At 38.8% G+C, this 26,702-nt stretch overlaps 2 protein-coding genes and 1 pseudogene across 4 annotated transcripts in view; 2 read left to right on the top strand and 1 right to left on the bottom strand.

Moving 5' to 3' along the window:
- Positions 1–5,857: 5,857 nt before the first annotated feature.
- LOC106918129 (chemerin-like receptor 1) lies at positions 5,858–6,889 on the top strand (annotated as a pseudogene).
- Positions 6,890–9,893: 3,004 nt separating this feature from the next.
- On the top strand, positions 9,894–11,938 carry LOC106918122 (chemerin-like receptor 1). 2 transcript variants are annotated; one of them, XM_014987615.2, is made up of 2 exons: positions 9,894–10,048; positions 10,169–11,938. In XM_014987615.2, exon 2 carries the CDS (start codon positions 10,174–10,176, stop codon positions 11,209–11,211), a length of 1,038 nt encoding a protein of 345 aa, XP_014843101.2. In that variant the 5' UTR covers positions 9,894–10,048; positions 10,169–10,173; the 3' UTR covers positions 11,212–11,938. The 2 variants fall into 2 exon arrangements, with proteins under 2 accessions (XP_014843101.2, XP_087865001.1); XM_088008875.1 differs by having other exon boundaries at positions 9,955–10,048; positions 10,146–11,938.
- Positions 11,939–16,230: 4,292 nt separating this feature from the next.
- The window catches only part of wscd2 (WSC domain sialate O sulfotransferase 2), a 48,948-nt gene continuing 38,476 nt past the window's right edge, over positions 16,231–26,702 (bottom strand). For both annotated transcript variants that reach the window (XM_014987603.2, XM_088008874.1), the window contains 4 exons: positions 26,522–26,696; positions 22,803–22,967; positions 22,516–22,716; positions 16,231–18,049 (listed from right to left, as the gene is read on the bottom strand). In XM_014987603.2, coding sequence (XP_014843089.2) covers positions 17,697–18,049; positions 22,516–22,716; positions 22,803–22,967; positions 26,522–26,696 — 894 coding nt within the window. In that variant the 3' untranslated portion in view covers positions 16,231–17,696. The remainder of the gene's footprint in view (positions 18,050–22,515; positions 22,717–22,802; positions 22,968–26,521; positions 26,697–26,702) is intronic.

Raw genomic sequence — 26,702 nt, 5'->3', positions numbered from 1 at the left:
TGGAGAGAAGTTTTATGGAGCTGAGCTGTTTTTCTCAGCCGCACTTTAATCTCTGTAATGGATTTTAGATGGATGGCAGAAAAGTGGCAATAATGTTCAGCTTACCTGAAACTACTATAATACTTGTTAACATCAGACACCGGCAGGCAGGAATTCACAAAAGAGTGAGTGAGTGGACAATCTAATGTCATATAAGGGTAACTACGGTAAAAACAGGAGTTTTAAAATGATTGTGTTATTATATTAAAGGGAAAAGTGATGCCTGCATTTAATAGATATTAAATTTAAGATGAGAACCAAAGGTGATGTGTAAGAAAGCCTTTTCTAATATACTGGGACTCAAATGATCCACAGTGAGGGCCATTATCCACAGATGGTGTTCGCTGCCCTCAGTTGAGGTGAGTAGCAATGCTCTCTACAAACTATGGAAAAAACTGTTTCCTGAAGTACTTTCCAACACAAACCAAATGGATTACTTTTCTAAAATTGAAATACTGAATAATATAAACTAACATTCTTGCTGTGAATCAAAATGGGTGCCTTCGGATGGAACTGGTAGAAATAGACACTTTATAAAAACCCACAACGTGACTTAAATATGCAAGAACTGTCACCCTGATGTCTGTGTTTTTGTTTTGCTTTTGTTTATGTCCTACCAGTGTCAATTTTCTGTTCATTTTCTGCATAATGCAGTGCCACAGAAACACCCAATTTAAAGCCATGTGATGTCAGAGGGTGGTTTAAGAAGCTTTCATTTCCCCTAAATTTTCAGAGTCAAAGTTCATCTGCTGACATTTGCTATTTAGGAAACACAACAGCCCAACAAACACATTTAAAAAAATAGTTTTGAAGCAGAATCACATTGCAAAAATCGTTTAGCTTACATTCATAATAAATGTACTTTTTGATCAACATTAGGAAAATTCACATGTGAACTAGAAAATTTTAGTAGTGTTCCACTTTAAGGTGTGTGCTATGTTGCTGGTAATGCAGAGCAAATGTTGCCACGCTGACTGAGCATTTCCTGTTAAAACGCCTTCGATCTGCTAAAGGCAGCTGTGATGCTGATTATTTTAAAAGTACACCACACAACCCATTTTATAGAAATGGCAACAAAACTTTTTAGGTCCGAGTGGAAGAATTAAAAATCTTTTTATTTTTAATGATGCCACCCATCTAACCAGGTAACACTATTAGATAAATACTCCAAACAAACAAAAAAAAATCTATTTTTAAATTAACTGACTTGTGTAAATACTTTCTTTTAACTAGGAATCTAAATGATCCCCATCAAGCTCCTTGTGAAACATAAAACAAGAGTCCAGGTTTCATTAGAAAGCTTGCAGAGCATTTCCCAAAGTAAGTCTACACCTGCTCAGTGTGCATGTGTTTGATTATTTATAACCTTTGCCTTCATTAGGAAATTGAGTCTGTGAGGCACTGGACAGGATTTAGAAAGTAATTTTGCTAAAATGCATTTAAGTAGGTCAGATAATCTAGTTTACACAATCTATTATTTTCTAATTTTCCACAGAGTTAAATGATGATCCAGAGTGAAACAAGAAGTAATGCGTAACAAATTCTGTTGTCATTATCTAATGACATAGTTATGAGTCTGAAGGACTTTGTGACATGTTAAATGACATATTGTTGGTTCAGCTCTTCATTGCATAACTTAGGAAACTTCTATTTTTTTTTATTTTTTATTTTTTATTTGCAGAAGTGGATTTGGTTTCTATGGAGCCATTTTCCAGCACAATGACATTAGTGTCCTACAGCTATTATTGATTTTAATTATGACTTTCTGTATGTAGTTTGCATGTTCTCACAGATAACACAGCAAGTATGTTTTCCCCCCACAGTCATGAAACATGCATACCAGGATAATTAGCTGCTCTAATTTGCTGTTAGTTATTAGCATCTGCATAAATATTCATCTTGATGTTTCTGTTTTAGCCCCTCAGTTTCTGAATATTATCTGAACTGTCTTTCTGGTCTATTTGGTATTTGTTTTATTCCTCCTTGCTCCCCGTTTCAGTTCATTTTCTCACATGTTCCTTTTTTTCAGGGTGCATGTTGGTGGTGGTAGTGTGATGATCAGAGGCTGTTTGACTGCTTCAGGACCTGAAAGACTTGCTGTGATAAAATGGAAACATGAATTCTGCTGTCGACTAAAACATCCTGACAGATAAAGTCTGGCCATCCGTTTTGTGACCTTAAACTCAAATGAACTTGGGCTCTGTAGCAGGACAGTGATTCAAAATACACACCAACAATTCCACTTCTAAGTGGCTTAAGAAAAAACAAAATGAAGACTTTGGAGAGGCGCAGTCAAAGACCTATTGAGATGAAGTGGCATTTCATGCTTGAAAACCCTCCAGTGTGGCTGAAATATAACAATTCTGCAAAGAAGAGTGGGTCAAAATTCCTCCACACCACAGGAAAAGACTCGGTTACACTTTATTTGAAGGGGGGGTGAATAAGACTGTCATGACACTTTCATAAACATGACATAGCACATGTCATGAACATGAATAAGCCTTCATGAATATTTATGACTGTTGTCATAAAGCGTCATTCGGTAAATTATGACACTTTTAATACAAAGTTGACATTATTCAAAATGTCTTTGTTATGACAACTTGACATTAACCAAGAAATTATTACTGATATAAATTTGTTATAAAAGTATTACTGATTGCCCTTTAAAAATTAGGTAACTTTATGTTATTAAAGGTAAAGTTTAAACAGTAATGATTTCTTGGTTAATGTCAAGTTGTCATAACAAAGACATTTTGAATAATGTCAACTTTGTATTAAAAGTGTCATAATTTACCGAATGACGCTTTATGACAACAGTCATAAATATTCATGAAGACTTATTCATGTCCATGACAGGTGTTATGTCATGTTTATGACAGTGTCATGACAGTCTTATTCACCCCCCTTCAAATAAAGTGTTACCAAAGACTCTGCAACGTATTGCAAAAGCTTGACTGAAGCTGTTGCAGCAAATGGTGCAACAACCAGTTATTAGGCTTAGACGGCAACCAGTTAGTAAACCAGAACACCACCTTCTTTTAGAAACAATATTTAGAATTTCTTAGTTGTTTTTGACTAATATTTGAATTGGTTTGACATTTTGAATCACTGAAGGGGGCAAACACTTTTTCACACCACTGTGCTAAATATGTGATAAATGACTCAAGATAAAGTCGTAGAAATACGTTTTAAGCACAGCCTCTCCTCTAAAGTTTGCATTGTAGTTTGTCGCCAAGCTTATGAAGCAAAACAAAAGGGCTTTTGAGATCATACCGTCAATGATTAAATTAAAGAAAATAAAACAAAAAATCTACATGATTGTTTGCAATCAGCATTTTATGAATTACAGTGAAACATATAAAAACAATGTCTCAAAAAAAAACAACAAAAAACAACTGTCAAACATTGCCGCAGTGATGGCAGCATGAATTTAAAAAAAAGCACAAACCGTTCTGGAGACATTCAGAAACCTCAGTTTTTATTTCCTCTGTTGAGCAAAGCGACCACACTCAACCAGGTCAATCAGTAAGTACAGCTGGCGTATTTACTCCAGCTGTTACATTTTTTTTTTTTGAGAACTAAGTCAAACATCTGCAACAAAAGTTAGGGTTTTACTTTGTTCTTCACTACATGTGGCAACTGCTAGCAGCAGCGGCATTGGAGGCTCTCACAGCGAAGCGCGCCAAAGGCCTATTAGCCACCGTGGGGTTCCAGCACCGCAACGCTCTCGCCACTGCCGACGCTCTCGCGCAGTTCCCGTCTGCCAGGCAACACACACCTACATTTTCCGCAGCGCTCCCTGACAACGCACAAGTGCAGTCGATCTGAATTGCAATTTCAAGCTATTGGGCTCTTTAGAGGCTAACAAAAGTCAAGCCTAACATATTTACTGCAAATAGGATGATGCATGTATGATTTAGGACAGTCTTTCTTTCTTCCAACAGAAAGAAAGACTGTTCTAACTGCTCTAACTGCTCCTTCCAACAGGTGACTTCCTGTTGGGAGGGGTTGGGGCTAAACTGATGTCACCAATTGACCATTTAAATGTGATAAGCTCTGGTCTGTGATGAAACAAATGAAGTTTGATGCAGCTGGGAGCATATATGGGGAAGTTATTCCATCTTGATGTTTCATGGGGAATGGCCAGATTTGAGGCTTAACCACACCTACATGCTTTAACGTAGAAAAATTTATTTGATAACTTTTGACCCTCAGTGCCTCAAGACTGTGCTGTCTGAGTTTGAAGCCTGGATCTCGAAAGCTCTAAGACGAGTTCACTCAGATACGACATCAATAAAATAAAATGGCGGCTTTGATTCAACATGGTGGACTTCCTGTTGGGTTTAGAGCATGGCACCAAGAGACTTTTTTGTAGGTCCTCACAAGATACACATGTGCACCAAGTTTCATAATTCCGGGATAAAGCATGGCTGGAGGCTGATTTTTAAAAAAAATTCTAGGGGGTGTTGTGGAAGAATTAGGTCACGCCCACCAAATATTGGACTGCAGTCCTGTCAAGGGCTGGACAAGGATCAATCTCAGTGAGTTTGGTGTAGCTGGGAACTAATGAGGGGAAGTTATTCCACCTTGAAGTTTCATGGAGAATGGCCAGATCTGAGGCTTGGCCATGCCCACATGCTTTGACATAGAAAAATTCTTTTGATAACTTTTGACCTTCAATGCCTCAAGATTGTGCTGACCTGTGACTTCGACGCGCTGCCATGGCCATGCCCTCCACTGAAAACTCTTGGCGCTTTAAAGCAAGTGAGACCTACTTGTTATCAGTTATCTGACACAAGATCATCTTGATTAGGTCAAGAGAGCCAGAGTTGGAGCTTTCCAAGTAAAAAGAGTCACTCCCTGTTTTGAAGGGGAGGGGCTTAGGTGAGGTCAGACTATGACGACATAGAATCGTCAGGCATCCAACCAGGATCCCTCATGCCAAGTTGGGGGAAACCGTAGGTTGTAGAGATCTGAAACTCAGTCCGTAGGTAGATCCCCCTGATTCAAGAAAAAAAGTCTCTTGGAGGTACCCTCTAAAATGCACAGGGAGGCAGCCATTTTGGGTCAAAGGAGAAATTTTGGTCATTTTTCATTTTTACTCATGTCGAACTTTGACGAACTCCTCCTCAGGCATTTGATCTATCAGCTTCATTCTTGGTCAGAATGCAGTTAAGGCATGGGGCTTTAAAAGTTATCAATAAAATTGACTTTTCGTATATGTTCAGGGAGCGTGGCAGAGAGGCGAACTTGGTGTACTCGCCAAAACAAACGAAAGGCTAACTTTCTCATAAAAAGGTCAATTGGCACCAAACTCATGTTAGGGGGCGTTGTAGAGAAGTTTAGCCATGCCCACTTGCAATTCCACTGGAATCCAAAAATTTTGGTTGGGGGACAATTGTGGGTCAAGTTTTGTGGGTTTTTGAATATGTTAAAGGCCCCAAACAGCCGCGTAAAGTAACGGGAAAAAAATAATATAATAATCAAGGAATCTTGCGATTACAATAGGCCTTCACCAGCGCTTTGCTGCTCGGGCCTAATAAATGTCGTTGGCACAATAAAATGGAATATTCCTCTGGAAACAAAATGAACAATGTGAAAAGATCAAACAGATCACTTACAAACAAGCACAAAATATCTCCGATCTTTAAAAGTAAGAGCTCAGAATGCAGTACTGAAGTTTCATAGGGGATGGAAGTGTTGAGAAACCTCCCCATGTCAGCTGATCATATATGCAGTTTCTAAAACAAAGGATTTTTTTCGGTTTTGTAATCAATAATGTCTCAGAAATTTCATCTTTCTTCTGGAAGGTAAAATGGATGACGTCGATTATGTGGAATACTCACATTACAACTACTCAAGCATCACGACAGCTGAAGGAACAGTTTCACAACACAAAGAAAGTTGTCTGAAGGAAGGCACGTGCGTGCTTCTGACTGCAATCAATGTGGTAATTTTCCTGCTGGGCTTTTTTGGGAACATGCTGGTCATCTGGATCTCTGGCTTTAAGATGAGGAAGACCGTGAACACCACTTGGTACCTGAGCCTCGCCATGTCCGACTTTTTATTCTGTGCTTTTCTGCCGTTTAACATCGTCAATATAGCAATGAAAGAGTGGTTCTTTGGTTCCTTCATGTGCAAGTTCACCTCTGCAGCATTGTCCATCAACATGTTCAGCAGCATCTTCCTCCTCCTCATCATCAGCATGGACCGCTGTGTGTCTGCCATGTTTCCAGTTTGGGCCCAGAACCACCGCTCTGTTCAAAAGGCATCAGCCGTGGTTGTTTTTGCTTGGCTTCTCGCCGCCGGAATGTCCATTCCCTCACTGATCTATCGTCAGGTCCACACGAATTCTGATGGATCTCAGTTCTGCTACACTAATTACGGCACAAAATCTACTCACGTGATTACTGTTGTGACCTGCTTTATTGCGGGTTTCGTGGTTCCGTTCACCGTCATTATCATCTGTTACTCCATCATCATCTTCAAACTTCAAAACAACAGGATGGCAAAGTCCTCCAAACCCTTCAAAGTAATGACTGCTCTCATTGTTGCATTTTTCGTGTGCTGGCTGCCCTACCACGTGTTAGTCCTGATGGAGCTGAACCACCACCAACACGACTACAAGGTGTTAACCACTGGAATTCGAGTGGTTAGCAGCTTAGCATCAGCAAACAGTTTCCTCAATCCATTGCTGTACGTCTTCATGGGAAAAGACTTCAAGAAGAAACTAAAGAGCTCATTGATTTCAAAGATGGAGAACGCAATGGCTGATGAAGGACGCACTCCCAGTTGATACCTGTCCAGGTCCAGCTCTATGGACGGCAGAGCTTCCAGACACATTTAGAGGCGTGAACGTTTATATGAAGCAATAAATAAATAAATAAGTAAATAAAAGGTCTAGAAAAATATTTTGACAGTGAGTATGTTTCATGAATTGTTGAGTTCTGTGTTTCTGTGTATTTATTTATTGTTTTTTTCTATGAGTCTCCGTGTTGTCCTGTCTTATGAGTTGATTGATCCCAGCTGTGTCTAGTTCCCTGATTACCCTCCCTGTGTATTTAAGTCCACCTGTTGTCTTTGTTCCTTGTTGGGTCCTCGTCATACGTTCGTTGTCTGTCAGCTTCCAGTGCTGCCTGTGACTTTGAGTTGGTTACCTGAATTCATCATTATATCATCTTCTAAATATAACAACCTGGGCTCATCTGCATTTCTCCTCACCACTTCACCCACAAATCATCACATGAATTTATATTTTCTTCTTTTACCAGAAGTGAGTGGAGTTGTCATCTCTTGCTGCACACTTTTTTGACAATGTGTTAATAAAGACTATTAAAACAAGTCGTGTAAGGAAATGTGTACATATGTAATTTGATGTATAAAATTTTGTCATTTGTTCAATAAAAAACTGAATCTGCTCATTTTGTTGCTCTACAATCTGTTTGTCATTATTTTATCTATATTTGAGAAGGCTAGTATATTCTCAAAAACACAAAGAAATGACTAACTGAACAAGAATTTTCCTCTTGAATGGGGAAAACCTAAGATGAATCGGCTGGAATGTGTATTTGGAGGAATCCATTATTTAAGCCCTATTGCTTCTTTAACAAATAGAAAAACAAGAATATGGTGCACACATTTGAAAGTAGTAGTTTGTTTAAAGAATATCTTAACAGAGCTCTCTAAATACACAAATACAATAATTAATAGTAACCTAGAAAACGTGTTATTGAAAAGTTTAATTATTTCACGTTGTATGGATTAATTACTCACAGAATGACGTTTCAAGTTCTGCTAACCATGGGCGTCAAACGCATGTGGGTGTTAAACACCCACACTTTTTCTCACATAATGGTTAAAATGGCCCTTTTGGCGCCCTGGGTGAACCACCTTTCCAGCCCCTGTCCTGGCGTGAAGTTGCAGACGGGGGGTGGGGAGTTGTGGTTTGATGATGTGTTATGTTACCGGTCCCTGAATCAGTTCTGTGGTAAAAACATGATGGGTCGGTAAACTTACAGAAAAAGTGCAGCGACAATGAACACAATGTGTAGCTTTTGTCATCCAGTTTGCATCTGATGTGAGGGAAGCATTTAGCAGTCGGTTCCTCCAGGCAATTGACAAGATACACATGTGTACCAAGTTTCAGAATTCTGGAATAAAGCATGGCTTGGGGCTGATTTTTTATAATAGTCTAGGGGGCGCTGTGGAGGAATTAGGCCACGCCCACCAACTATTGCACTGGATTCCTGTCGGGGGGTGGACAAGGATCGATGTTAGTGAGTTTGGTGCAGCTGGGCTGAAACGTGTAATCTAGAGCCAAACGTATGGCGGTGGCGTGACCTGTGACTTCGCCGCGCTGCCATGGCTACGCCCTCCACCAAAAACTCTTGGCGCTTAAGCAAGTGAGACCAACTTATACGTCATCTGACACAAGAGCATCTTGATTAGGTCAAGGGAGCCAGAGTTGGAGCTTTCCAAGTAAAAAAAAAAAGTAATTTCCTGTTCTGAGGGGGCGGGGCTTAGGTGAGGTCAGACTATGATGACATAGGATCGTCAGGCATCCAAGCAGGATCCCTCATGCCAAGTTTGGTGCCAATTGAACATTTTATGAGAAAATTATAGCAATTCCACCTCTAAATAAAACAAAATGAAGACTTTGGAGTTGCGTAGTCAAAGTCCTATTGAGCAGCTGTGGCATTAAGGTCTTTCATGCTTGAAAACCCTCCAGTGTGGCTGAAATATAACAATTCTGCAGAGTGGGTTAAAATTACTCCACACCACAGGAAAAGACTCTGTAACGTATTGCAAAAGCTTGACTGAAGCTGTTGCAGCAAATGGTGCAGCAACCAGTTATTAGGCCTAGACGGCAACCAGTTAATAAACCAGTACACCACCTTCTTTTAGAAACAAAATGTAGAATTTACTTGTGTTGTTTTTGACTAATATTTGAATTGGTTTGACATTCTGAATCACTGAAGGGGGCAAACACTTTTTCACACCACTGTACTAAATATGTGATAAATGACTCAAAGTCGTAGAAATAAATTTTAAGCACAGCTTAAAATGTATTTAAAATGTATTTCCTCTAAAGTTTGCATTATAGTTTGTCGCCAGGCTTATGAAGCAAAACGAAAGGGCTTTTGAGATCATATCGTCAATGATTAAATTAAAGCAAATAAAAAAATTGACATGATTGTTTGCAATCAGTATTTTATAAATTACAGTTATATGTATAAAAACAATGTCTCAACCCACCCCTCCCCCCCCCAAAAAAAATATACAAACATTGCCGCAGCGACGGCAGCATGAATTTAAAAAAAGCACAAACCATTCCGGACACATGCACAAACCTCAGTTTTTATTTCCTCTGTTGAGCACAGCGACCACAGTCAATCAGTAAGTACAGCTGGCGTATTTACTCCAGCTGTTACTTTTTTTTTTTTTGAGAACTAAGTCAAACATCTGCAACAAAAGTTAGGGTTTTACTTTGTTCTTCACTACATGTGGCAACTGCTAGCAGCAGATTTCTCAGAAACATTACAGTCGATTCACAAGATATACTCGCTAAATCACGCATGTCTAATTGCTTCATTACTTCTCTTTTCTCCTGCCCACTAGAGTATTAGTTGCTTGTAAAGCTCATAAAACAATAATGTCTTGGTTACTGGTATTAACGTTTAGAGAACAACTCTCTAAATAAATGTATAATAAATGTCGTTGGCACAATAAAATGGAATATTCCTCTGGAAACAAAATGAACAATGTGAAAAGATCAAACAGACCACTTACAAACAAGCACAAAATATCTCCGATCTTTAAAAGTAAGAGCTCAGAATGCAGTACTGAACTTTCGTAGGGGATGGAAGTGTTGAGAAACCTCCCCATGTCAGCTGATCATATATGCAGTTTCTAAAGCATCTGAGAGAAACGGAGCAGCTCAGTCGGTGCTCAGCTCAGAACAAAACAACCACAAAAAGACGGCAGACAATTTGAGACCAAGCAAAAGGTATTTATTTTTACAATTCTGATGTTTTTTAGCTTTCATTTTAAAATCAACCGTAATTGATTTTTTTTTTAAATTTGTAATCAATAATGTTTGACAGAAATTTCATCTTTCTTCTGGAAGGTAAAATGGAAATCTCAGATTATGAATACACAGATTACAACTACTCAAATATGGACAACATCACGACAGCTGAAGAAACATTTTCACAACACAAACCAAGTTGTCTGAAGGAAGGCACGTGCGTGCTTCTGACTGCAATCAATGTGGTAATTTTCCTGCTGGGCTTTTTTGGGAACATGCTGGTCATCTGGATCTCTGGCTTTAAGATGAGGAAGACCGTGAACACCACTTGGTACCTGAGCCTCGCCATGTCCGACTTTTTATTCTGTGCTTTTCTGCCATTTAACATCGTCAGTATAGCAATGAAAGAGTGGTTCTTTGGTTCCTTCATGTGCAAGTTCACCTCTGCAGCATTGTTCATCAACATGTTCAGCAGCATCTTCCTCCTCATCATCATCAGCATGGACCGCTGTGTGTCCGTCATGTTTCCAGTTTGGGCCCAGAACCACCGCTCTGTTCAAAAGGCATCAGCCGTGGTTGTTTTTGCTTGGCTTCTCGCCGCCGGAATGTCCATTCCCTCACTGATCTATCGTCAGGTCCACACGAATTCTGATGGATCTCAGCTCTGCTACATAAATTACGGCACAAAATCTGCTCACATGATTACTGTTGTGACCCGCTTCATTGCGGGTTTCGTGGTTCCGTTCACCGTCATTATCATCTGTTACTCCATCATCATCTTCAAGCTTCAAAACAACAGGATGGCAAAGTCCTCCAAACCCTTCAAAGTAATGACTGCTCTCATTGTTGCATTTTTCGTGTGCTGGCTGCCCTACCACGTGTTTGTCCTGATGGAGCTGAACCACCACCAATACGACCACAACGTTTTAACTACTGGAATTCAAATGGGTGTCATTTTAGCATCAGCAAACAGTTTCCTCAATCCGTTGCTGTACGTCTTCATGGGAAACGACTTCCAGAAGAAGCTGAAGAGCTCTTTGCTTTCAAAGATGGAGAACGCAATGGCTGATGAAGGACGCACTACCAGTCGATACCTGTCCAGGTCCAGCTCCATGGACGGCAGAGCTTCCACGCACATTTAGAGCTGAGGACGTTTATATGAAGCAATAAATAAATAAATAAAATGTCTAGAAATATATTTTGACAGTGAGTATACTTCATGAATTGTATATTGAAATCAAATTTGTTTACTACAAAAACAATCATTTAAGCGATGTAAATGTCATGGTTTTAAGTGTTAAATAAGATCAAGATTTATAAAATCAATTGAATTTTATATACAAAAACAAACAACACACTCATCCAAAGCCAAAACCTTGTATATTTATGTTCAAGCATGCGCTCAAGCATTACATCCACCAAAGGTTTGCTATTTGCAATTAGCAGAAACATTTACTGGCTTTGGACTCTGCTGAATCCAGATTGGTTGAATTGATTGTTCAGAGTACCATGTGGGAAACTTGTAAAAACAGCAACAAAGTTGACCACAGTAACATGGGTGATAAGATTGGACCAGAATAGCCCTACCTTGAAAAAAGAGGTATGTGGATAGAGTAACAAACACAGAAAACAACCCGGATTTCACTCTTTAGTGTTCAACGCAACAAGATAGTGTATGAAAATATCTTTGTCCCCTGGATACTCTGAACTGCTTTTACCAGAAGTGAGTGGAGTTGTCATCTCTTGCTGCACACTTTCTTGAAAATGTGTTAATAAAGACTATTAAAACAAGTCATGTAAGGAAATGTGTACATATGTAATTTGATATATAAAATCTTGTCATTTGTTCAATAAAAAAACTGAATCTGCTCATTTTGTTGCTCTACAATCTGTTTTAGTCATTATTTTATCTATATTTGAGAAGGCTAGTATATTCTCAAAAACACAAAGAAATTACTAACTGAACAAGAATTTTCCTCTTGAATGGGGAAAACCTAAGATGAATCGGCTGGAATGTGTGTTTGGAGGAATCCATTATTTAAGCCCTATTGCTTCTTTAACAAATAGAAAAACAAGAATATGGTGCACACATTTGAAAGTAATAGTTTAAAGAATATCTTAACAGAGCTCTCTAAATACACAAATACAATAATTATTAGTAACCTAGAAAACGTGTTATTGAAAAGTTTAATTATTTCACATTGTATGGATTAATTACTCACAGAATGACGTTTCAAGTTCTGCTAATCATGGGCGTCAAACGCATGCGGGATGTGGGTGTTAAAACACCCACACTTTTTCTCATAAAATGGTTAAAAAATGGCCCTTTTGGCGCCCTGGGTGAACCACCTTTCCAGCCCCCGTCCTGGTGTGAAGTTGCAGACGGGGGGTGGGGAGTTGTGGTTTGATGATGTGTTATGTTACCGGTCCCTGAATCGGTTCTGTGGTAAGAACATGATGGGTCTGTAAACATACAGAAAAAGCGCAGCGACAACGAACACAATGTGTAGCTTTTGTCATCCAGTTTGCATCTGATGTGAGGGAAGCATTTAGCAGTCGGTTCCTCCAAGCATTTAAAGTAAGGTGTAAAATCTATCAGAAATAATATTAAAAAAATTATGGCAGCTTTGATACACAGGTAAAAAAAAAATAGTGGTGACACAATCATTGTGGTTGACATTCAGATCCTCCTCCACTTGTGAGAGTGTGAATGGGTGAAGGTTGGGGGGTGGAGATTTGACAACATGGGGTCTGGGTGGGGGGGGGGGGTCCCTCATGCCACTTCCCACAACATGTCGCCCTGGGTGGTTGCCCATGTCACCCATATTAGAAACTAGTTAAACGCCCTCACTTTTCCCACAATCTTGCTGAAGACATTTCATATTTGAGCAGGCCTATAAAACTGATGTGAGCACACATAACTATGTAAGCAAATCATAATTTGTGGCGTGTGCATTTAAATCTTACACTCACTCGCTGTGTGTCCTAGTGTGAGCTCTACTCCAGCTCTCTTGCTCCTTGCATTCTGAATACAAGTTTGGCCTTGTATTTGCTTTAACAAAGCACATGTAATTTAACCACACCACCAGCCACTCACAGATGGATCTTTTTCAATCAAATCAGAGTATTCATTTCAAATACTGCATGAACTGTCCTAAACCAAGTGACAGAAGTTACAAAACGGTAGGATTTATAATCTCACCCAAGATGATATAACGGGAATGTTGCAGCTAAGCATACTAATGCTACCATTGTGCATTTTAGACAACATTCTATATTTCTTGAGCTACTATGTGACATGTGACAAGTATTTCATTATTTTAAAGGAGATTGATAGAGATAGATCTAGTCAAAATAGATATATGCCCTACTCTTGCATTGAAAGCCAAAGTCTCTCCCCAGCTGACGCTCATCCCCAACACTTTGGAAGAACTCACTTTGCTAGTGCTGCTAAGAATGATTGTCCACCTAAAACTATTAAAAACAACATTTAAGATTAAAATATAATGTCAGATCAATAAAAGAAACATTTTTAATATAGAAATGTGGGCTTAATGAAAGGTATGTTTGGTACCTGCTAAAAAGCCAAATAGTACTTCTGACCAAGGTTTCTAATTGAAATGCATATTCCTTTTTACCAAATATGGCTGCACGTTTCAACATTTTTTTTTTAATAGAGATGCTGTAAAAATGTGTGAACGTTCTTTACGAACAACAGGAAGAAGCAGCTCTTTAGTTCCTCTTGCAGTTGAACTTTACCTTGTTACTTTTTCTCTCACACTAGCTTTGAGTCCATCAGTTCACAAAATACACGGTGGATCTTTATTCTGGATTTGGTTAAATCAACTCCAAACAAATAAATCTGTAATTTATCACCATCCCTTGTTTCTCAGGCTGTTTAAAACTGAGAAGTTTTATATTTTTATGTTCCCTTTATTGCTATGTGATTGGCACATGATCAGATTATGACTTGATTCCTGTTCTGTTGCAGAACTCTTTTATGAATGAAACTATATCTATTCTTCATCTGGCACAACTTCCAAATTAAGTATCAAAGGATAATTTCTTTCTTTACAGTTTACATTATTGACTCAGATTTTTTAATTGTTTTTCTACACTTTTCTACTTGTTCCTCTTTTTTGACTTTATGGAGTGCACATAGCAGAGAAGGAAATACAAATCGTAGGCTTGTAACTGAGTAACATCTAAGTCCCAAATATTTGAGAGTCAGCTCAAATTCGTGGTCTAAACAGCAACACAAATCCAAACTTAACTTGGACTTGTGTTGCTAAACTTGAGTCCCACTAACAATCTTTATCTCATGTAATAAGGAGTTAGTGCTAATCAGTTTGAAAGTCACAAATCAAGTGCAGGCGAAGTGCTCTTCAGCCTTATACAGTATTTGGCCAGGCACTGATATCTTGTTTTGTTGTTCAGGTCAAATATCCAGCAGGATCCAGTGGGAATGTTTTAAACAATGTCAGATGGTACACTGATGGGAGAGCTTCTTCAGGTCACTCCTGATCAAAGCTCAGAGTTGTAAACACCTGGAGCAAAGATCTCCTGAACTCTAAATGCACAGAAAACTTTGCTCGACCTCTCATATACAGCTAAATACTTGTGTGTTTGCTTTCCAACATGCTGTCAAGCATCACATCCAGCAAATGTTTGCTATTTGCAAATAGCAGAAACAATTGTCATCCATGAATGGCTCTCTGATTTCCTTTTGTGCAGCACATTGCAGTGAATGTCAGAATTTGGTGAGATAGACTCCAGCCATTTGGCAATGAAACGACTTTTCTCTGTGTGCTGATTGGATTGTTCGGTTTATCACATCTCAACTGTGACGACAAGAACTGCACCCAACAACAGGAGGCAAAAGCAAGATGACGGGAAAAGGTGATAAAGGAAGTGGGACGTGTCTTTGTGAATGCCAACAAGCCAACAAACCTCACTGTCATGGGAATAAGTGGCACTGTGGTATGAGTTAAACCACAGCACCACTGCACTATTAAATAAACCAAGTTCTATTCATTTGCACAAATTTAATGCCCCAGAAATATCTGTTTGTGTTGTTTGAACACCCTGGGCTACTTTTGAAAGGAGTTAAGTAGAGGATATCACTCTGACACGATGTGACCGCTAATATTACAATATGACCATCTGCAAATGTTCTTCCTGAACAACAGGAACAGACATCTCTTCAGTTCCTCTTCGCTGTGCAGTTCGTGAGTTTTACTCTGCTTCTCTCGTCTCACATTTGGTTACTTTGAGTCAAATCAGTCTGATAAATACAGAGTATTTATTGACTTTTTTTTTTATTATTATTCAGGATCATGCTTATCCAAAATTAATCTAAAATTGTGATGAATCCACTGTTCAGACAACCCAGTGCTTGTTTCCCTGTGATTAAAATAAAACGACTGTATGCATGAAAGTTCACAACAAAAGGCTTCAGGGTGTTTATATTAACATAAAAATGCATTTTACTGTTATTAGTTTAATTAACATGAAAATTTTAGCTGCTAATTTGTTCCAGTTCATGCTCAGTTTGTGAAATAAGATTAAATCTTTCTGCGGTCTATTAAGTGTTAGCGTGAGTTGCACTTTGTTAGGCTACGACAAAGTGACGACGCTTAGCAACATCTTTCCATCTTGTGTGACAACAAAAACCTTTGATGTAATTTATGATCAGGAAGGTTAGGAGACCACTTTTTTAGAAAAGCAGCCAAGAGGCAGCTTTTTATAGTAATGCAGCAGGAAAGAATAGTGGTTTTTGAGATAATTTATTGTTCCAGTCTCAATGTCTTTCTAGAATAATCTGAACCTCCAGTTGTCATTTTTTATGTGAACTCATTGCTCTTTATTTTATTGCAGAGAGTTTGACATCTGCATCTACATGAACAGTTTTTTATACCAAGATCCTACAAAAAAAACCTCAAAAAAGCTTGTGGTTGTGTTAATTTTGTGTTTATAATTGTGAGGTTTACCTTCCTGAATAAATGCAGTCAAATATAACATTTATTTTTTCTTCTTTTAGGTGACTTGGAAGCACTAAGATGTAACAAACCCTTCACATTTTGCCGATAAGTGTAAATGCCACTTAGAAAAATACTTGCTTTAAAAACTCTGGGAGAAAAAAAACAAAAACAAACTGCAGCCCATCTTCACTGTTTATTTAATTTACTCCTTTATTCTATGTTCTTGCCTTACATTCAGTTCATAGAAAATACATTCGGACATGACACCTGCTCTGAAAGTGTCAGCTTGTCAGTGAAAGCCAAACCCACAAACATTTTAAAGCATGAAAAGAGAAACGGCTTCTCCCACTTTTTCATAGTCATACAAATATTTCTGAAGTGTCATCATCCTGTACTATAAAAATATAGTCATATACTGAAAATGGAAGTCAGGTGAAGTCTTTTGACTATTAGTCAGTAGCCAGTGTTCTTCATTTGATTCTTGTTAATATTTATTTGTATATATATGGCAAATAATCCAGAGTACCTCTACTGATGTCTAATGACTAATTTTCTAGAACCGTTTTCTAAAAAATGTAATAAAGTGGAAATCGGCTTTAAGAGCTTTCCTTAAAAAAACAAAACAAAACATTTGCATGTAAAGATGATCTCCAGCCTACAGGGTGACTGTGATAACTTAGGTGATCTTTGGGGAAGGTGTTGCACAGTGCAGTGCTATTTGGATTTCCTTTTTTTGCATCCAGTGTTCAGAAGCCCCACCCCACCCAACAAAAATCAATGTTTTCAGCTTGTGCAGCGTACACCAGAAATAAATAAACATGGACATTAATCAATGAAAAAAACTCCAGATCTACTTTAAAAGCAAATGAAATGTTCTTAAAAAGTTCAAGGTGAAACAGAGATGAACTATTGTCGTCATTCTCTAAACAATATCTCAGACTAGATGTCTGAGTTTTTAGTGAAAGAGCAACTGAAAATGTCGATTTTCCTTTAATACTCGTTTTGTACAAATGAGGCTTTTTAATGCTCTTTGCAATGCTGTTTTCTATGACTTGTGCCAAATGCTGCTGGAAACACATCATCACCGGGGAAACAGCTGGGAAGAGAAGCTGCACTGAGGTCACAGCTGTACTATCTTCTTAGTATTAAGGCAGTGTTTCCCAACCCTGGTCCTCCAGGTACACTGCCCTGCATGTTTTAGGCATTTCCTTGCTTCAGACCAGCTGGTTTCAATCGATGACTGATTGTTGAGTCGGGCACATTAAAGCAGGAAAACCTCTAAAACCTGTAGGACAGTGTGCCTTGAGGACCAGGGTTGGGAAACACTGTATTAAGGCATGTGGACATGCCTACAGAGCACATGTGCATAGAGCAGGGAATAAAGTGGTTTTCATACAGGAAAACACAAATATTCCCCAGAAAATAAAAGAAGTTGGTCTGGATTAATAACTCTTGCAAAACAATTCAACTGAAAATCAAAAACAGAGGATCAGAAACAATAAATACAGAAGCAGATGTGTCATCACCAAGAAAATCTATTTAAGCCTTGCAATCCAAGAAAAAAAAAAAAAAACGTGTTTCAGTGTCTGTTAATAGAGACCTCCACTTAACAGGAGGGAAAAGAAACTAAAAACGATTCACATTTATCATCTTGGCATATATTCTGCAGGAACTCCGGACATGTTCCTTTTCTTCAGAGCAGCGTCTACGGTCCTGATCAGCTCGTCAATGTTCGCTCGCATATCCGGAGTGTACGGGTCATACTCGAGCTTCCGCAGTCCCGATCGCTTGAAGTTTCCGTCCTTCTGGCCCTCGACGCAGAGCAGCCGGTCCTCTGAGACTTTCAAGCCCAGGAACTGGACCATCCCCTTGAGGTGGGAGAAAAGGTCCCTCTTCAGCTCCTCAAAGTGAACCACGTGGACGTTCTTCCCGTACGTCAGCCAGTCCAAAGTGTGAGAAGCCCACCAAGGGGCGTAGTTCTTCACAAACTCAGGCCACTCTGCAAGACAAAGCGGATAAACAGGCTGTGAACGTCAATGAAACGTAAAAGAATATAACATTAATCTGAAACGCTGCCGTGACAAACCTTTCAGTGTAGTATAAATGAGATTTAGGATTTGATGTCTGTAGCTTAAAGCTGAAACCCAAACTTCAGTTTCTCAGAAAAAAAATTATATTTAATTAGACCAATAATTACGTCTTTGTAGAAGTATTATGAATGATAACAGAAGCGTAACCCACAAAACATGTTTAGTTTACGAGAAGAAAAAACAGGTAGACTGTCTGGATTGTTGCTCAATGATTCAAAGTTCTCCTTTTAGATGAAAGCAAATTTCACGCGTCTTACAATTTGTTGAGGTGCAGCTGTAACTATAGCCAGGCAGTGACGATTTGATTTTAAAATATTCTTCCCTTTGCACTATTTCACAGTTTTTGGTTGTCCACAGTTGCTTTATCAGATTGTACCCTTTACTTAACCTGGATGAGCGGAAGAGTGTGTGAGTAAAAGGGGAAATGAGGAGATTAGAGCAAGATAATGGTGTGGTTTAAACTCTCAGGTCTGGTGCAATTTTTGGGCAGGGTGTGCAAAGTAGTTCCTGAAGTGTCAAGTAGACATTTCAGTCATCAGTCAAACTGCAGCTGAACTTCACTGAAAAACCTCGCCTGCAACTTTTACTCAACAGTAATGCATAAAGCAGAAGCTGGCAGGAGCCGTGTGCCGCATCAGAGTGAATCGCTCCTGCTGCTGAGAGGCTGACATTAAAGTTTAAAGCCTGCTGAGTCTGCAAAGATGTCCCAAAACCAATGACGGGGGCAACTTTAATATTGCAATAGGAGGGTTAATTTTTTTTTTTTTTTGTCAAAGTGTATAAATGATGACCAAGCATTGATTTAAAACCTAGAAAATGACTTCAATTTAAAACGTAAAAAAAAATGTTGGAGTTGGAACTAAGAAATAAGATGTAACCCAGGCAAATGTTGGGGTAATCAGCAATTTTCTTCAGTTTTTTTTAGTATATTTTTGTTCGTCTTTCTCTACTCTGTTAGATTTACAATAATAAACAAAATTAGATTTTTTTTTAAATGATGTGTCCTCATTTCTAGTCCTTGATGACATTCTTGAGATCTTTGAGTCTCATGAATTTCCGGTCAGATGGTTAAAGAGGAAGCTCAGCTCCAAAAAAGGGGAACAATTACTGCAGAAATAAAAATGTTTAAACATGAAGAAGACAAGAGGGTGAGATGGAGTTGTTCTGGTTCGAGTAAGAAGTCTGAATAATGAACATAATTTTTATTCAGAAATAAGCAATGTTGCTACTTTTTGTTTTTCCCTCCAAATTGTTTCTGGTTTATGTTGAGCTACACTCTGCAGGCTTTCATAAACCTTTTTTTCATGGAGAGATGAATCCTTTAAGTTGTGTCTACTTGTAATATGAAAGGATGAAACACTATGAAAAGAGAAACTAAAGAGAGCTACTGCATCCAGATTCATCAGGATAATTTATGAGGTCATTGTTTCCTTCGTTGTGAGCTGAAGGTCTCCTCTCCCTAACCTCTGTCTCAAGGAGCGCTTCTTCATCATCCTCGAAGCACAACCTTCCTATGCTTATTTAAATATAATGTTGAAAAGAAATGAAGTCAGTTCCTGTGTTAAACCACTCCTGAACCACCACCACATGAGTTTTTCCTGGAGTAAGAAGACAAAATATTCTTATTCCATCTGATTGCAATGAGAAAGTTTGGTTAAAAAAACAACAACAAAAAAAAACAGAAACTAGACAAACTCTGAGCCTCCATCTGAGCATTGCATACGTCTGACAACTTAATGTATTCAGTAAAGCCATTTAAAGTGTGAATATGAGGAACTTAAGAACCACAGGACCATACTGGTTCTGTTTTCTTTTTTTGTGTTTTCCTTTTTCAAGAGAAACCAGAGCTGAAAATACAAGGAGACCAAAATAAATTTAACTTTTCCTGTGAATATCCTGTTTATAGAGCCTTGCAAAAACATCCAACCCCCTGAAAACCTTTACCGTTTGTCACATTACCTCTAAAAACGTCGACGTGTTTTACTGAGATTTTATATGACGGACCAACACAAAGTACGCAGAGTTGTCAAGTGAAAGGAAAATTATATGGCAGCGGTCCTGGATCAATATTTGTGGAACCAACGTTGCCTGCGACGGCAGCTGCAACACGAGCAGAATCAAAGCATGATGCTGCCTCCCGACTTTCCACTTCACAGTGTTTGAAAGGCAAAACAAATGTTGCATTCTGCTTTATTTGGGGGCAGCAGGGTAGAGGGAACGGACATGCATGATACAAAAAGTACAAAGCCTTGTATACAAGTTATATTTTCAGTGAACAACGGTGAAAAAAGGTGAAAGGATACCAATGCCTTTGGTGTAAAAAGCAGGCTGTCGAAATTAGACTACTGAAGAGAATTAAACACCAAACAAGGGAAATAAGTCGGTGTGATTTGTAAGACATGGCTTTTGAACTAAACTGCTCCATGCTCATAAGTTACTGACTTTATGAGGCCAAGATGAAGTGAATCAATGTCAGTAACTTCATCTGAACCCGCCTCACTGTGGGCCTCAGACGAGCGTATCAAATCAGACACGGCTCTGTACACAGTCTCATGCCGACACTCTGACTGGAGTCATTGTCTCTATTTGAACTGGCAGCTGTCAAAAAGAAAAAAAAACTTTCTGTGTACTGATGTCACTGCATGATTTGCCCAACAACAAAAGGAGGAAACGCTCATTGGGAATGGCAGGCCAAATGTGCTGATGCTCTGACAAAGAGAGACAACTGCTGGGTAGGCAACTCTCCAGCCTCTGGAAAATCAATTGAACCTCACAAAAAGCTGAAGAGACGGCACATAAGTGAGACAAAACCAGCTGTCATGGTTACGGAGACGCAGCGGGGAGGGTGGATCTGGAGAGACGATAATCACCCACGATGTGGGAAATATGAAGGATATCAAAGCAAATCGTGATGAATTTAATTTGTAAACTTGTGTCATGATAAATGAGACGGGGGCTCAGGGCGTCGGCTTGACTTGACTGTACTGAGTCGTTATTATGCTGTTTCAAAATGCACAGAGACTCATGAAGGTTTTCTGTGGGGTTCTTTCTGCTTGTGATGTATAAATACAACTTTCCAGGGTCTACCAAAAAAAAAATATTCAAACTCCATTTTGTAAAGTCATAGCCACAAACTTCAATGTTTTAAATGTGACTGGATGTGACAGAACACCACAAAGCAGTGCTCGAATATGAAGCAGAAGCCCAATGATACATTATTTATTTTATTTATTTATTTTTGCCTTTTTCTTTCTCACCCCTTGCCCCCCCCCCAAAAAAAATGGCCACAGATTTTCAATTGGATTTGGTGTGGGCTTTGACTGGGCCATTCTTTAAAAAAAAAAAATGAAGTGATGAGTTCATTATAATGGGAATTTTTTCATTTGTGTGGACACTGAAAGTGACAGCTTCAATGCAGTTGTTGTATTTTATTGAGCTGAGGCAGCCTTTAGTGCTATCTTGCGGATTAAGCTAAACCAAGGGTGTGAAATAAGCTAAACCAAACTGCATGAATTCAATGTGTCCTGCTTCAACACAAGAGATTCAAGTAGCAGAAGATTTTTTTAATTGCATGGAGCAGATAAATTGTGTAAAGTTACAGAATTACGTGTCTACTTTGTCAAAAATCAGCAGGTTTTTTGGGGGGATGAGTCAGGTAATTTTTGGTGACTGGGCATAAGGATTTTGCTGACAAGTGAACTCAAATGACTCCCCAGAAAAGTTTCGATGAACACTGAGCAACAAATTTGACCAGTTCAAATCGGTAAAACAAGTTCACACAGAAACATTTTCTCAGGATCACTAGTCGGGAGATTCCTGTAAATTGATATTTGATCAGACCAAGAAACACGAGTTATTTTCAGTTCCAGTTATGTTACTGACATAATGGGAACACAGACGAGCTGATAGAGCAAGATCTCAGTAAATGTTACTGCCACACGTCTCACCTTTAAGGGTATCTAAAACGTTTGTTTTTTTTATCTTTATGCAGTTTTTTTTCATACATGTAGTGGGCATTCAAATGTAAAACAACCCCAAGAGTCTACAAAACATGAATGGTGGTGAATTGATGACCAAACACTGACAAAATCTGTGGGTTTCTGGTTGGTTGTTTCATTTCTCTAAAAGGTAAAAATCATGTGCATGTTTTAGCAACAATCTTAGATTAAAAAAAAAACCCTTTGTCTTGGGTTTGACCCACATTTCCCTAATTTCTTCACCACCCTGCGTCATCATGAGTCATAATTTAACCTCTTTGCTATTCTACCATCTTCATGGAAAAAAAAAAACACAAAGCTCACACCCGCAGTTTCTCTCGTAGCTATTCATAGACTCGGTAAATTATTAATATTAACCTCAGTTTTCGGTAGCTTACCTTTTCCCTTCCAGTGGGCCTGCGAGGCAAACCCAACATGCCCGCCATATTTGCGGTTAAATTCTGCCATTAAGGCTTTGTAGGGGTTTCGGATCATGAGGATGCTCGAATCAAAGGCTTCGATCTCCTTCTTGCCGCTCTCGTGCGTCTTAATGCAGATCGTCCTCCCGCTCCGCCAGTGGTCGCGTTCCCCTTTAAAGCCTGTGAAACGATGAAAACCAACAACAAAATGCATGAGACACCCAAAAGTAGAGCTTTACATTATAATATCACATGCCGAGTTGTACCTTTGTTGTAAAGGGAACCGTCAAAGTAATAGCTGCCCGTGTAGAAGCCGGTGGCGAGCTCTATGAGGTGGCGCGCCCAGGTGTTGCCGGCGCCTGGGAAACTGGCGAGCGCCACCAGCTGCTTAGTGCGAGCAGAAAGGAAGCGTCGGTCCATGCAGCGATTATCTGAGAGCACAGAGTAAACAAGACAAATTAATCATTTGTTGTACAAAAACACTGATGCATTATCTAGATTTATTGAGAGACACGAGCTAAAATAGTTTCTAACCGTCAATTATTGCTCATTAACACAATAAAACCACAACCAGCCATTTTAGAGAAGGTCAAAGTGGTGATATTTTTCATTTGTGTGTGGGTGTTATTCTCTCTAATAGTGCCAAGTGATGTTTCGGTGTAATCACACTTGAGTTACGATAAATGTTGGATTTGAAGCAGGGAATGAAGTAGGAGTTCAACTTCCTAAGGCTTCACGTCTAACTTCAGCTTTTTTTGTCCTTCCGTCTTCACATTTAATATTCTGCTTTGCTTACTGAACAGCATTTCTGCTTATCTAAGCCACAGCTGTCCTAAGAAAACACTGTCTCAACAACACAGACAACCCACAGACAAACACTGCTAAAGAAATATAAGGAACTTGTTTACAAAATGCTTCTCCATCCTTCTATCACTTTTCACAAAAAACAGGAAGAATTGCATTTTACAGAAGCACACAAATCTGGTCCACTCAGGAAAATTGGAACAATTATGCAGGACACAGATTAATTATTTCATAATTAATTTTAATGATACAAATATTGGGTTTCGTTTCTGATATGATTTTTTTAAATCACAGTTCATATTAAGAATACATTTCTTCCTGAATGGTGAATGGATTGAAATTCTTCTCTTTTAATTTGATAATTTGTCTTAGACCCTATTTTAACCCTCCTGTGGTCTTAGCATGACGCTCAGGAGGAGAGCAGAAAATGTCACAGACAGCAGGGAAGCGGGGGAGTTGTCCCGTCAGACTGTCAGTTCCCGGAACAAACAAACAAAAAAAAATACTTGTAAAAGCGCTCATGGGGTCAAGGCCAGACCGCGCACAGAGAAAAAACCTTGTGGAGTCTAAATGACCCTGTCTCTTAAGACCGCAGGAGGGTTAAGGAAGCCTAATCTGATGCCTCAATATTAGATTATTACAAGCTCTAACACAAACTAACATTTTCAGCAAAGATCTTTGTAAAGGCAGTTTATCAACAAATCCATTCTGGTCAGGTTGTTAGTCAGGCCATTGCACTGAGTCTGCATTAATAAAAGTTTTAATGACACTTGTTTGAACAACACTTTTCATGCATTTGCCTTTATTTATTTTATTATGTTGCATGGCTGCGTTTGATACAGTTCACCCTCAAAATACTGGCTGATACAGAAACGGGTGGAATAATCTGGTACTGTGGTTAATTGGTTAATCTGTGGTCAAGTTTGGGTCATTTGGTATTTCTTAATCTGATCAAATAAAGATCGTGTGAGATTCTTCAGGGCTGAATTGTTGGTTACAGATTACAGCGTTTTAACAGATTATTATGCTATACAAACATAAATTCGACTTAATTTTTCTGTGGCACTCATAGGCCACAGTGTGAGGGAGTACATATCTCATAGAAGATCGTTGTTTTGGTCCCAAAAACATAAGGTCAGAGATTAAATAAACTCAATGCACTTTAGCTCTACAAGAAAACTAGAGAGGTAGAGATGCTTTTAGGACTGATGCAGCTTTCCCATGAAGGTCATATCTTACTTTCCTTTGTTTTCTTTCTCGCCAGTTTATTTGTTTTTATTTTGCATTTTAATGTTTCTTTTGTTTTATGTGATTCATGATCTTGCTTGCCACAAAAAGATTTTTTAAATAAGTGGATTTACAGATTGAAGCGTTGAGGAATAAGATGTAGGCTTGGTAACACACCAACATATAATAACAAAGCAATGAGTCAGTGGATATTCACCCTCCAGCAAAGCAAAAAGTCAGAGGTCAGAAGTCTGATGCCGTAAGCAGGGAAAATTCTGCAATACTGGATTTCATAAATAATCGTTTCTATTTTTTCTTGTGTGTTCCTGCATTATTATTTAAAATTGATCAGTTTTGAGGTTTTTGCTGCAAAGGCCTTGATTCAAATTGACTTACCAAACAAAACCGAATTATAATGCATACAATGTCCGCCAGTTAACTTTTAGCTTTTTCCCTTTATTTGTTTTCTAGCAACTACAAAACATTTCTATTTTCACCGTCATATTTTCTTTTGTCTCTTTGTGAAGTATGCTCAAAGTCAAAATTGAATGTTTCAGAAGAAAAAGCCACGAGAACACAATTTTTGCCACGTAGCACCATTTATCAGTGTCATAGTGTGTGTGTGTGTGTGTGTGTGTGTGTGTGTGTGTGTGTGTGTGTTGATACACATGACAACAGGCAGATAGAAAAGAAAAGATTCCAGAACGCTAGTTCAAGGGAGGCCTCTTAAGTAACCCTGAGCAGAAATAACACTGACCTGTGTTAGAAAAATGACTTTATTTTACACAAATATGTGGTGTTTTGCAAAAGCATTCGAAAGCAATACGTGTGATTTTCTTTGCAATGGACAAACAGAGCCTTATTGCAAAGTGGCAAAATGTTTGCAAATAAAAGAAGATTCAGTTACAACTGCACATCTTTCAGGTTTGTCTACAAGGTTTGCACCTCTAAAGATAAAAATTCTTCATTGGATTTAAGTTTGAGCCTTGAATGCACATATATATGTTTGATCTAAAGCTTTTAATTGCACCTCCGGCTTTATGTTTAAGACTGTTTTCTTACAGGAGGGAAACCTCCACTTCAGTCTCAAGTCGTTTGCTGCCTCTAACAGGTTTTTTCAAAGATTACACTATGCAGTATTTAGGATCATCTACATTCATGTCAACACTGACTGGTTTCTCTATGCCTTCAAAGGCAAAGCACGCCCACAGCATGACGCTGCCACTGTGTTTTGCAGTGGGAGAAGGAGTATTCATGAAAAAGTGCAGAGCTAGTTTTCCACCACAGATCATTTTGCATCTTTAATTTTGGTCTCTTTTGATCAAACACCTTCTTCCACATGCTTGCTATGACTATAGCCTTGTTTTAAAAACATCTCTCTTCTTTCCCGTATTCCAGAAAGGCTAATCTTTTGTCTCACAGGAGCCACAGGTTTCTGCAACTCCTCCAGAATGTTGCTGTGATTAAAAATCCCTTTGCTTAGCTATTCCTTTTAAGTGGAGAGTCTTGTCTTGGTACATTGTGCTGTACTCTGTTGTCGGATGATAGACACCAGTGCACTGTGAGATTTTTTAGGAATTTTTTTAGGGGTGTCAAACTAAAGGAGGAGTGAATACAAATGCATGACAGACTTATTTGCAAAAAGAAATGAAAACTATGTCTAAATCTCCTTGTAGCATGATAAAATGTACCATATCATAATCTTTTGCAAACTTGAACTATAATCTAAGTCAGAAAATGTTCTATTCAATTAAAATAAGACTCTGTGTAAAGCTGCAGGCACTACGTTATTCTAACCTCATGCGTTAAAAGCAGCCAAAAGCTTGACAAAAATACCAAGAGTTGAAAGTCCGCACAGGATGTGGCGAACACCTCTTCTTCGCCGACAATCCTCTGTTCTCGTCTTTGCACTACAAACTGCTAGTGACTGCAGTCAAGAGACACCAAACTCTACCTTGAACCTGTGTCTGGTACACCACAAAGAAGTTGTCATTTCCACAGCTCTCAAACTCCTCTCCGGGGCACCGGTAGAGACACATGTCCTCGTCCTCCAGCTCATGAAGGGAGAAGAGAGGAGTCGGGAAGCCGCAGTAACATCGCTCTCCAGCCAGAGCTGCCAGCGATTTCTCCTGAGG

This window comes from Poecilia mexicana, unplaced genomic scaffold, assembly GCF_051168715.1.
Source record: "Poecilia mexicana isolate PSO_F unplaced genomic scaffold, ASM5116871v1 scaffold_9, whole genome shotgun sequence".
NCBI lineage: Eukaryota > Metazoa > Chordata > Actinopteri > Cyprinodontiformes > Poeciliidae > Poecilia > Poecilia mexicana.
The sequence above is the reverse complement of the archived record's forward strand: the minus strand, read 5'-3'. Positions and strand labels throughout refer to the sequence as shown.